This window comes from Aquarana catesbeiana, linkage group LG06 (genome assembly GCF_042186555.1).
Source record: "Aquarana catesbeiana isolate 2022-GZ linkage group LG06, ASM4218655v1, whole genome shotgun sequence".
Taxonomy (NCBI): domain Eukaryota; kingdom Metazoa; phylum Chordata; class Amphibia; order Anura; family Ranidae; genus Aquarana; species Aquarana catesbeiana.
This window is the reverse complement of record NC_133329.1, coordinates 50302642-50316030: the sequence shown is the minus strand read 5'-3', so window position 1 is coordinate 50316030 and position 13389 is coordinate 50302642. Positions and strand designations below refer to the sequence as shown.

The following is a 13389-nucleotide window of genomic DNA, read 5'->3' as shown; positions in this document are numbered from 1 at the left end:
AGTCTGTGTGCATTTCCGCCAGTCATATAATGCCAGTGCTCGGCTGGCTGACCTTCAAAAGGAATTTAACCTGCCCAAGAAACGCCTAATCTGTGACATGCCCACCAGGTGGAACTCAACGTTGGCCATGCTGCAGCGGCTGCACAGGTAGCAGACGGCCATCAATGAGTATCTGTGTGATGGCACCAGGACAGGGTCAGGGGAACTTGTTTTTTTTCCCCCACGCCAGTGGGCCATGATCAGGGATGCATGCACTGTCCTGTCACCATTTGAGGAGGTCACGAGGATGGTAAGCAGTGACAGTGCATGCATCAGTGACACTGTCCCTCTTATCCACCTTTTGGAGCACACGCTGCATGGAATAATGGACAGGGCACTTGAGGCAGAACAGAGGCAGGAAGAGGACTTCCTTACCTCTCAAGGCCCCCTTTATCCAGACAGTGTTCCTGCGTGCCTGCCGATCACACAGGAAGAGGAGGAGGAGGATTGTGTCAGCATGGAGGTGGAGCCTGGCACTCAGCATCAGCAGCAGTCTTCAAGGGATCATTTACAGTCCCAAGAAACCCATGGACTTGTACGTGGCTGGGAGGAGGTGGCTGCGGATCATGTTGTCCTTAGTGACCCAGAGGACTTCGGACTGAATGTCTCTGCAAACCTACGCTGCATGGCCTCCCTGATCCTGCAAAGCCTGCGGAAGGATCCTCGTATTCGTGGTATCAAGGAGAGGGATCATTACTGGCTGGCAACCCTCCTTGATCCACGTTACAAGGGTAAGGTTGCAGACCTTATCTTGCCGTCGCAGAGGGAGCAGAGGATGAAACGTCTTCGGGAGGCCTTGCAGAAAGGTTTGCGCAATGCGTTTCCAGAGCCTGGGCGGTTACAAATTCCTGGTCCTGGACACCGTGTTGCTGAGGCTTCGGTCAGTCAAAGAAGGAGCAGTGGAGTAGGTGGCCGTCTGACCGATGTGTTCAGACAATTTCTTAGTCTGCAGCCCCAAGGTATGATCGGTACCAGCAACTATCGCCAGCGTCTGTTTTACATGGTGCAGGAATACCTAGGGGCAAGATCAGACTTGGACACCTTTTCCACCAAAAATCCTCTGGGTTACTGGGTCTTGAGGACGGATCACTGGCCAGAGCTTGCACAGTATGCAATTGAGCTACTGGCCTGTCCTGCATCCAGCGTTCTTTCGGAACGCACATTCAGTGCTGCTGGGGGCTTTGTAACCGATCACTTTAATATTCGAGTTATTACTGTATTAATAACTATATTTCAATAATTCATATTGATGAGGAAAGTTCCATAAAAAATGTGTTAAGTTCTCGTGTAAAAACTCCAAAATTGATTTAATAATAAAATAGCAAAATGTTACAAATACAATATCAAAATGTAGAATATAAAAATAGAATCAATAAGTTTCTTATTCTTGATAACTGATAGCTTGTAAGAACATTTTTGGTTCTGGGCGCCACCACCAGTGGCTAAGGCCCAATTTTTCAGCCCCTGTTTGACAGGGGCGTGTAATTACAATTTTTGCTGCAATACTTTGCAGCAGGGCTCATTTCTGCGCTCCAACTAGAGTATCTGTGAGGGGTTGCAGTGTTGTGGCACCAGTGCCTAAGGCCCAATTTTCTGCCCCGTTTCAACAGGGACATGTAATTACAATGCTTGATCTAATATTTCACAGCAGGGCCCATTCCTGCGCCCACCAAGAGTAACTGTGAGGGCTTACAGTGTTGTGGCAACACCAACACCTAAGACCCAAATTTCTGCAGAGTATATAGGTCAAACGACTCCTACTTGCAAACGGAAGGAGACAACAGGAAGTGAGATGAAATCTAACCCCTAGGAAGGGAAATTCTCTCCTGTAAGAGTTAATATGGGAAAAACGTGTCTCCTCTCCACTGATGCTTTATCACCAATCCTTGTTTCACTAAAAAGCCCAAATTTTCAAAAGACATTTGTCATTGGGACAGAAAGTGAGGTGAAATCTTCTGAAGAGGTGCACAGACAGCAAACCAAATGTCACAGGGGTGATAACCCTTCCCTATGTTTTCCAAAAAGACTAAAATAGATTTTTTGGCTGGAGCTACACTTTAAAAATATACCAGTTCAAAATTACAAACAGATTCTACTTAACAACAAACCTACAGTCCCTGCCTTATTTGCACCGCCTGTATACTGCTGTTCAGATTATATAGGGCCTGGGGGCCCCACGCCTTTTCTTTTTTAAATTTGGGTGCAGGGTTCAGTTTAATATCCATACAAGACACAAAGGGCCTGGTAATGGACAGGGGGTTCCCATGCTGTTTGTCTCACTGATTTTCATCTATATTGCCGGGACCCAACATTACATTAAAGCCGCAAGCAGTTTTAAATGACTTTTATTCCTTTAAAAATGTAATTTTGTGCAGGGACTGTTCTAAGCACGGGAAACATGCTCCACTTTACAGGCATACTATAGACACCCCCCAGGTACGATATTTAAAGGAATATTTCACTTTTTTTAACTTTAACCATCATTAAAATCACTGCTCCCAGAAAAACGTCCATTTTTAGAACATTTTTTTGCATTGATACATGTCCCCTGGGGCAGGACCCGGGTCCCCAAACCCTTTTTAGGACAATAACTTGCATATAAGCCTTTAAAATTAGCACTTATGACTTTGAACGTTCGAGTCCCATAGACTTTAACGGGGTTCAAAAGTTTGTGCGAACTTTCGGTCCGTTCGCAGGTTCTGGTGCGAACCGAACCGGGGGGGTGTACGGCTCATCCCTATTCCAGATCATGATCAGGTCATCTATATACCTCCCATACCAAAAGATATGGGAGGCATATAGATTGCGACATGAAAAAAGAAAGCACTCCTCCCACCAGCCCATGTAGAGGTTGGCCAATGATGGGGAAAACTTAGCCCCCATGGAAGCCCCTCAGCACTGTAGATAGTATATCCCATCAACAAAGTAATTATGTTCCAGCAAAAATGCCACTGATAAAGAAATGAACTCTCTTAATAGGGGGTCGTATGTTCTATATTTTGATAGATGGAAATTGAATTCTTTAAGTGCCAGGGAGTGGGGGATGCTGGAATACAACACCCTGACATGCAGGGTGACCCAGGAAAAAAGAGTCCTGCCAGTGAATGTCACTAATGTGTTTCAGGACTGCAGTTGTATCTTTAATATATCCTGGTAATATAATCACTAATGGTTCTAGAAATTGATCCACCCACTCCCCCAGTCTCTCAAAAAGGGACCCTATACCTGCCATGGGGTGCCCTTCAGGTGGAATATCCCACTTGTGAATTTTGGGTAGGTGGTGCTGTGAAATGCTGAAGCAGAGTATGATCCCCTCCGTTCAGAGACTGGGCCGCAGGGCAGTATTCCAACATGATAACGACCCAAAACATACCTCCAAGACGACCACTGCCTTGCTATAGAAGATAAGGGTAAAGCAGATGGACTGGCCAAGCATGTCTCCAGACCTAAACCCTATTAAGCATCTGTGGGGCATCCTCAAATGGAAGGTGGAGGAGCGCAAGGTCTCTAACATCCACCAGCCCTGCGATGTCGTCATGGAGGAGTGGAAGAGGACTCCGGTGGCAACCTTTGAAGCTCTGGTGAACTCCATGCCCAAGAGGGTTAAGGCAGCGCTGGAAAATAATGGTGGCCACACAAAATATTGACACTTTGGGCCCAATTTGGACATTTTCACTTAGGGGTGTACTCACTTTTGTTGCCAGCGGTTTAGACATTAATGGCTGTGTGTTGAGTTATTTTGAGGGGACAGCAAATTTACACTGTTATACAAGCTGTACACTCACTACTTTACATTGTAGCAAAGTGTAATTTCTTCAGTGTTGTCACATGAAAAGATAGAATAAAATATTTACAAAAATGTGAGGGTGTACTCACTTTTATGAGATACTGTATATGTGTGTGTTGTAAAGGATTCACATCCAATGTAGAGCTTGAAGGACACCGCCACTCGCTGGTTCTTCTTTTTATGGGCTTTGTTTGCCCATTTTTATTAAAGACAGTTCAACAAAGATATGTTTCCCTCACAGGGGTTTCAACATTCCTTTTCATCAACAAAACTACATTCAGCCTAGTTGGCTCTCAGTTGTAGCACTGCAGCTCTGGCCTTACACTCCAGGCCCTTGTCTGTCTCATACAGACTGTTTCACCGACCACCTTTGTGCACACAGCTTTGAAGCCCTTCAACGCACACAGCTTCTGGCTCCCTGGACGCACACAGCTAACAGCCACTTGCTGCACTGGCTCCCACTTGGAGCCCTCCTGAATCCTGGTACTCAGACTTCCTATCTGCCGGGTGGAGCCCAGAACCATGGCCAGGTTACTACTAAAAGCCCAGCACACACCTGACCAATCAGTATGCTGGCTGTTCTCAAAATCAGGACCCAGGACTAGGGATTTCATCCCACCCGGATCTCTCAGAAATCCCCGAGCTCCAAGTCCCAAAGTTGGGTTTTTCAAAACACTGAGGAAACTGAAAAGCCAGTTTCCTCTTCATGTTACATGCTCCCTGGAGCCCCTCAACCCGTCTGGTTGAGAATTCTGTGTCACATCCTCCTTCTAAACCCTGGCAGGGCAACACTCTGCCACAATGTGTATATTTCTTTGTATATATTGATTCTTTCTTTGTTTTTTCTATTGTAGTCAGAGCTATGTGTACAGAACAATTTACATGATATATATAGTCCTGATGAAGCAGGGGCTCCAACAAAACACATAGACCAACCATTTATTGATTCATAGACCATTTGATTTTCTACAATACGTATAAGCTCTGTAATTCCTGGAAGTTGTTCTTTATATCCTCATAAAAAAGTTTTTAATTGCTGTTTTTATGATGTGATACAAAAAAATGTGATATAAATGTGGTTCTCAAAGGCATATATAAAGTTTTTATTCAAGTGTTTTTTGGACATTTTTCCTTCTAGTGACACCGCTGACTCAGGGACCTTTTTCTGCTGCCACTATTTATTTGCATACCACAAACATTACAAACATTTTGGCTTTTGCCACTATTGGCCCCATTCCCATCTCCATCCAAAGAGGGGTGGATCAAGGGGACATGGGTTTTCGGGGGAAGCAGGGGTGATTGACCTTGTCCCAGCATTGCCTGTGAATGTTCAGTCCTGGATGCAGACAGTCTACACCCAGGGCTGATTATTTGCAGGTAATTCCTCCATAAGCTGTCAGCCTTCCATTGCTATTATTGGGGATGCACATGTAATTGCTAACTTCCCCATTTGCAAGTGTGAATGGGCCTACTTTACTTTACTTTACTTCCTGTCCTACTGGCAATGCTTTGTCAGACAGGAAGTGAGGTAAACCCCCCAACAGTAACACATGAGAAAACAACTTTTCTTTAGTAGTGTAGGGAAAAACTAGTACCCCTGTCAGCTGTTTATTCCAGTCTGTTTCTCTGTTGCAGATTTTTCCCCATTTTCTTTCTGATGAAACAGTTGTCAGCAAGACAGGAAGTCAGGGAAAATCTCTCTAACAGATCCCTGTATATCAGTAATAACTGGATAGAGTTTCTAATTTTTCCCATTCTATATAAAACTAGTAAAAAGCTTTTGCTTCACATACACTTTAAATTACTACTAATATTGATAATACTTCTAATGAGCTTTATTCATCGCCAAACTTCTCTTACTTGCAGCTTTTTTCTTAGCTTTTGCAGAGCTAAATGCAATGTGTCACTTTTCACAGCACAGTTTAAGCTGAGGTTTACTGTAGGTATGGCAATTTTTACATAGCATGGACCAATGTAACTATGTATATAGCATACCAGTAGGATCGCTCTAGAACAGGGGTGTCAAACTCAAATTCATTGCGGGCTTCATGTTCATGTTCCCGCCCCCCCCCCCCCCCCCCCATTGTGACTGTCCCCTGGTGTGTGCCCTTCTGATCTGAAAAGTGTATTGCCCCGTACACATGGTCAGACTTTGTTCGGACATTCCGACAACAAAATCCTAGGATTTTTTCTGACGGATGTTGGCTCAAACTTGTCTTGCATACACACGGTCACACAAAGTTGTCGGAAAATCCGATCGTTCTGAACGCGGTGACGTAAAACACGTACGTCGGGACTATAAACGGGGCAGTGGCCAATAGCTTTCATCTCTTTATTTATTCTGAGCATGCGTGGCACTTTGTCCGTCGGATTTGTGTACACACGATCGGAATTTCCGACAACGGATTTTGTTGTCGGAAAATTTTATCTCCTGCTCTCCAACTTTGTGTGTCGGAAAATCCGATGGAAAATGTCCGATGGAGCCCACACACGGTCGGAATTTCCGACAACACGCACCGATCGGACATTTTCCATCGGAAAATCCGACCGTGTGTACGGGGCATTAGCCCTCCTGACCCCCTGAAGTGTGTCCTTCTGACCCCCCCGGTGTGTGCCCTCCCAGCCCCCTGGTTTGTACCCCTTCAACCCCCCCCCCCAGTGTGTGCCTTCTGACCCCTCTGGTGACACCTAGTCCTTTGCTCTACTGATCACTGTAAACTGTCCTACGTTCTAATGATCTCTGTAGACTGCTCTTCATTCCACTGACCCCTGACCTCTCTGCAACATCCTACTGACCTATGTACACTGTCCTACATCCTACTGACCTCTGTACACTGCAACACATCCTACTGACTTCTATACACTGCCTACATCCTACTGACCTCTATACACTGCTCTACATCCTACTGACCTCTATACACTGCTCTACATCCTACTGACCTCTGTACACTGCACTACATCCTCCTGACTTCTATACACTGCCTACATCCTACTGACCTCTGTACACTGCACTACATCCTACTGACCTCTGTACACTGCCCTACATCCTACTGACCTCTGTACACTGCTCTACATCCTACTGACCTCTATACACTGCCTACATCCTACTGACCTCTGTACACTGCACTACATCCTACTGACCTCTGTACACTGCCCTACATCCTACTGACCTCTGTACACTGCTCTACATCCTACTGACCTCTGTACACTGCCCTACATCCTACCGACCTCTGTACACTGCACTACATCCTACTGACCTCTGTACACTGTCCTACATCCTACTGACCTCTATACATTGCCTACATCCTACTGACCTCTGTACACTGCACTACATCCCACTGACCTCTGTACACTTCTCTACATCCTACTGACCTCTGTACACTGCCCTACCTACTACTGACCTCTGTACACTGCTCTACATCCTACTGACCTCTGTAAACTGCCCTACATCCTGCTGACCTCTGTACACTGCAATACATCCTACTGTCCTCTGTACACTGCTCTACATCCTACTGACCTCTGTACACTGCCCTACCTACTACTGACCTCTGTACACTTCTCTACATCCTACTGACCTCTGTACACTGCCCTACATCCTGCTGACCTCTGTACACTGCAATACATCCTACTGTCCTCTGTACACTGCTCTACATCCTACTGTCCTCTGTACACTGCCCTACATCCTACTGACCTCTGTAATCTGCCCTACATCCTACTGACCTCTGTACATTGCACTACATCCTACTGTCCTCTGTACACTGCCTTACATCCTACTGACCTCTGTACACTGCCCTACATTCTACTGACCTCTGTACACTGCACCACATCCTACTGACCTCTGTACACTGCCCTACATTCTACTGACCTCTGTACACTGCACTACATCCTACTGACCTCTGTACACTGCCCAACATCCTACTGACCTCTGTACACTGTACTACATACTACTGACCTCTGTATACTGCCCTACATCCTACTGACCTCTGTACACTGCCCTACATCCTACTGACCTCTGTACACTGCCCTACATACTACTGACCTCTGTACACTGCACTACATACTACTGACCTCTGTACACTGCTCTACATACTACTGACCTCTGTACACTAAATGATATGGTAAATTCAGTTCTGTAAGCAACACCTTATTTTCAGGCAGTGCCCCTTCCGCGACTAGACTCTGGATCTGCCCCTAATACACACAGCACCTAGGAGTTGGCCCCACACCCCGGGTGCCCCTATGAGATTAGCCTGTACCATGTGTGTTTTGTCTAGATGTGTTCCTGCCACCCAGAGGATCCATAGAGAGCAGCAGCACCCTTTGACTTGTCTAATTATCACCAATAGCCAGCTGGAGGGCTACAGTAAACTGTTAATCAGCACACCTGCTTTTTTTTATTTTTTGTGTATTTTTTGTACTGATGATGAGCTGCAGGGGGAGAGCTAGGGAAGAAATCAGACTGCCAGCCAGCTTCCGTGGCTTGTGTGCACATCAGTGCTATTCTTTTGCGGCACGCGGTTTGTTCTCTTTAAGCAGGCCAGCGGCTGGCTGCCAAAAAGTGCTTTATGCTGCTGCCTCTGGCCCGGGGCCCTTAAAGGTGTATGGGCTGTCCCCCCTTGATGGCGGGACCCCTCCCCTGACTGATGTGCGTTATAGGCTGGCGTCTACCTTGCCTATAGGTAGTGCCAACCCTGTCTACAGCTGTATCACCTCGTCTGGGACTTCAGACCCACTAAGGGCCCTTGACAGTAGCCAACTACATCCAAATTTCTCTGGGATATTTAGCTCCCATGCCCCATCTCTGGGGCCCCTCTCACAGCTGACCTTTATATAGGCACTTAGCACAACCCTGACATCATCAGAGGAGGGACTTCCTCTAAAATGGGAGCTGCTTATAACTTTCCCCTTTACCATTCTATATTGGCAACAGAGCCATCTAGTGGCAAATTACCTAACTGCACCTTCAAATACTCCCCCTTTTAACCGGTTCCAGACCACCTTCTGCACATTTACTGTGGCAAGGCCGTCCGGCTGCGTGAAACGTCGTACGCTGTTTTGTGCAGTAGCTCTGGGGGGCGTGCGTGCGACACCGGAGGCATGATCGTGCACTGACTGGACAGAGGGGAAGCCAATCAGCGAGTCCAGCGGACCCAATGTCTGCTGGCCACCCGCGATCATTCCAGGAAGAGGCAGAGCGGCGATCTGCCATGTAAATAAGGCAGATCGCTGTTCTGTCAGAGTGATAAAGAGAGATCTTGTGTTTCTGCTGAGCAGGAACACGGATCTCTTTCTTTGCGCAGTCAGACCATCCCCCACACAGTTAGAAAGCACTCCCTAGGGACACACTTAACCCTTTGATCGCCCCTAGTGTTATCCTCTTCCCTGCCAGTGTCATTAGTACAGTAACAGTGCTTTTTTTTAGCACTGATCACTGTATTAGTGTCACTGGTCCCCAAAAAAGTGTCAGCTAAGTGTCCGATTTGTACACCGCAATGTCGCAGTCCCATTAAAAATCACTGATCACCTCCATTACTAGTAAAAATAAATAAATAAAACTTCCATAAAAATATCCCATAGTTTGTAGATGCTAACGCAAACCAATCAATATACACTTATTGTGATTTTTTTACCAAAAATATATAGCAGAATAATAATTGGCCTAAACTGATGAAGAAATTAGAATTTTTAAATTTTTGGATGTGTTTTATAGCATAACGTAAAAAAATATTGTTTTTTTCTCAAAATTGTAGCTTATAGCGCAAAAAAACCAAAACGGCAGAGGTGATCAAATACCACCAAAAGAAAGCTGTATTTGTGGGAAAAAAAGGACATACATTTTATTTGGGTACAGCGTCGCATGACCGCGCAGTTGTTAGTTAAAGTAACACATTGCAAAAAATGGCCTGGTCAGGAAGGGGGGACAGGGCTGAAGTGGTTAAATATGATATGTCCCTTTGTCATGTAGGAACCCACACACCGGAAGAAGGCTTGCATAAACTTCACATAGCGATACAACAGTAAAGTGCAAACATAATTAACTGTAAACTGAATTTGTGGTAAAAAATTCCATATACCTGGCTCTAAGCTTGAAGGTTCCTGTAAAAAGAATCGAGGCACAAAACTTTGCACTCCTGATGCTATCTTCAACTTCCATCTGCTCCATATGCCTGTTACAAATAATAACATATCCTTAATTCATTTAGAAAAATAAACCATTAGGGCTAATCCCTATAGCATGCTTGGTACTGTACTTAAATGCGTTGTTAACAATACATACTATACAAAAAGCAGTTAGTAAAAAAAAATATAGCAACAATTCTTTTCACACAGTATAAAAACAGAAACATATCCCTAATTTCTAAGAAAAATTAGACAATGAGGGCTAATTATTGTAGACTAGTATCCCTACCAGTATGCAAAAATATGTTTAGCCCAACTAGGAATGTATCATGAAATCAGTGGGTCAGCGTGCAGGATCAAAAGTGGGCCCTAGGCACTGATAAAGAAAGAAATGGGGCAACCGTAACGCGTTGCGGTGAAAAGTGGGTGTTGTTTAAATTGTACTAAATATTGGGCGTGGCTTAAAGGGGTTGGGTAAATAGAGTATGAGATGACTTACATGGTGCAGAATGTGGTAATGTTAAATAGGGAATATACAGTGCGAAGTGTACGGTGGTGGGTATTATGTGCAGCAGAGGAGTGCGGAGTATACAGCGGTGGGTAGTACAGACCTGGCCAAAAGTTTTGAGAATGACACAAATATTAATTTTCATAAAGTCTGCTGCCTCAGTTTTTATGATGGCAATTTGCATATACTCCAGAATGTTATGAAGAGTGATCAGATGAATTGCAATTAATTGTAAAGTCCCTCTTTGCCATGAAAATGAACTTAAAGGAGTTGTAAAGGCAGAAGGTTTTTTATCTTAATGCATTCTATGCATTAAGATAAAATGCCTTCTCTGTGTAGCAGCCGCTCTCAGCCCCCCTAATACTTACCTGAGCCCCATCTCTGTCCAGTGATGTCCACAAGTCCCTCAGCTGTCCGGGTCCCATGGCTGTTAATCAAAGTCAGTTAGCCAGGAGAGAGAGGGGGCGGGGCCGAATGACAGCTTCATGTCTGAATGGACACACAGAGCTGCAACTCAGGTCGGGTGCCCCCATAGCAAGCTGCTTGCTGTGGGGGCACTCAGCAGGAGGAAGGGGCTAGGAGCACCAAAGAGGGACCCAAGAAGAGGTGGATCTGGGATGCCCTGTGCAAAACCACTGCACAAGGCAGGTAAGTATAACATGCTGGTTATTTAAAAAGAAACAAAAAAACCCCAAAAAAACAAGACTTTACAATCACTTTAATCCCACTGCATTTGTGAAGAAGGCTTCAGGGTGCCTATGAAAATCCAGCAAGCACCAGGACCGTCTCCTACAGTTGATTCAGCTGTGGGATCGGGGCACCACCAGTGCAGAGCTTGCTCAGGAATGGCAGCAGGCAGGTATGAGTACATCGACATGCACAGTGAGGAGAAGACTTTTGGAGGATGGCCTGGTGTCAAGAAGGGCAGCAAAGAAGCCACTTCTCTTCAGGAATACACATCAGGGACAGACTGATATTCTGCAAAAGGTACAGAGATTGGATTGTTGAGGACTGGGGTAAAGTAATTTTCTTTGATGAATTCCTTTTCCGATTATATTGGGGCATCTGGGAAAAACCTTGTCTGGAGAAGAAAAGGTGAGTGCGACCATTAGTCCTGTGTCATGCCAACAGTAAAGCATCCTGAAACCAACCATTCATGTGTAGGGTTGCTTCTCAGCCAAGGGAGTGGGCTCACTCACAATTTTTCCTAAGAACACAGCCATGAATAAAGAATGGCACAAAAACATCCTCCAAGAGCAACTTTTCTCAACCATCCAAGCACAGTTTGGTGATGAACAATGCCTTTTCCAGCATGATGGAGCAGCTTGCCATAAGGCAAAAGTGATAACTAAGTGGCTTGGACAACAAACATTAAAATTTTGGTCAATGGATCCCCAGACCCTAATCCCTTTGAGAACTTCTAGTCAATCCTCAAGAGTAGGGATTGACTTTGAGTCGAACCCATGTTTGACACGAACACCGCCTGTTCGACCGTTCATTGAATTGCGAACGTTATGGGCCATTCGCGCCAAATTCGAGTGGCGCGTCACGGCCCATAATTCATTGCGGCATCACAGTGCATTGCTGGCTGATGATTGGCCAAGCATGCACTATGACCCGCATGCTTGGCCAATCACAGTGCCATCTGTACAGAGAGCCGTAATTGGCCAAAGCCAGGGTGGTTTAGTACACGCCCCACACTATATAAGACCGCCTACGTGGCGGCTTGGGTAGTGTGTTGCGGCGGCGGAGAGATAGACAGAGAGACAGTGTCATTTGATTTAAGTTAGATAGAGTAGGCAGCTGTCAGTTAGCTGCACTTACAGTGTATTGTGTATATATATGCATCCTAGGTGTTATATATATATATATATTATATATACACTGTATTCAGTTTAGCTAGATCCGTTCCTGTTATTCTCTTCCAACTGACAGGCAGGCAGGTGTTTTTACACTATTTACAGCTACCTGAAGAAAATTGCTGGTGTTCTTCTGATCCTATTAGTACCACAGGCAGGCAGCTACAGTATTTACAGTTAGTGTAGTGTGTCCTCTGTGCAGTGTGCACCTAAAGCTACCTAAAGACAATTGCTGTTCTGATCCTATTAGTACCACAGGCAGGCAGCTGCATTATTTACAGTTAATGTAGTGTGTCCTCTGCACAGTGTGCACCTAAAGCTACCTGAAGACAATTGCTGTTGTTCTGATCCTATTAATATCACAGACAGGCAGCTGCAGTATTTACAGTTAGTGCATTGTGTCCTCTGCACAGTGTGCACCCAAAGCTACCTGAAGAAAATTGGTGGTGTTCTTCTGAACCTATTAGTACCACAGGCAGGCAGCTGCAGTATTTAAAGTTAGTGTAGTGCGTCCTCTTCACAGTGTGCACCTGAAGCTACCTGAAGACAATTGCTGTTGTTCTGATCCTATTAATACCACAGGCAGGCAGCTGCAGTATTTACAGTTAGTGTACTGTGTCCTTTGCACAGTGTGCACCTAAAGCTACCTGAAGAAAATTGGTGGTGTTCTTCTGAACCTATTAGTACCACAGGCAGGCAGCTGCAGTATTTACAGTTAGTGTAGTGCGTCCTCTTCACAGTGTGCACCTGAAGCTACCTGAAGACAATTGCTATTGTTCTGATCCTATTAATACCACAGGCAGGCAGCTGCAGTATTTACAGTTAGTGAACTGTGTCCTAAAGCTACCTGAAGAAAATTGGAGGTGTTCTTCTGATCCTATTAGTACCACAGGCAGGCAGCTGCAGTATTTAAAGTTAGTGTAGTGCGTCCTCTTCACAGTGTGCACCTGAAGCTACCTGAAGACAATTGCTGTTGTTCTGATCCTATTAATACCACAGGCAGGCAGCTGCAGTATTTACAGTTAGTGTACTGTGTCCTTTGCACAGTGTGCCCCTTAAGCTACCTGAAGAAAATT

General features: G+C 45.2%; 1 protein-coding gene across 13 annotated transcripts in view; it reads right to left on the bottom strand.

The window, feature by feature from the left end:
- Positions 1-13389, bottom strand: part of LOC141148391 (interferon-induced very large GTPase 1-like) — a 256872-nt gene that overhangs the window by 96600 nt on the left and 146883 nt on the right. For all 13 annotated transcript variants that reach the window (XM_073635844.1, XM_073635845.1, XM_073635839.1 and 10 more), the window contains one exon: positions 9901-9993. In XM_073635844.1, coding sequence (XP_073491945.1) covers positions 9901-9993 — 93 coding nt within the window. The remainder of the gene's footprint in view (positions 1-9900; positions 9994-13389) is intronic.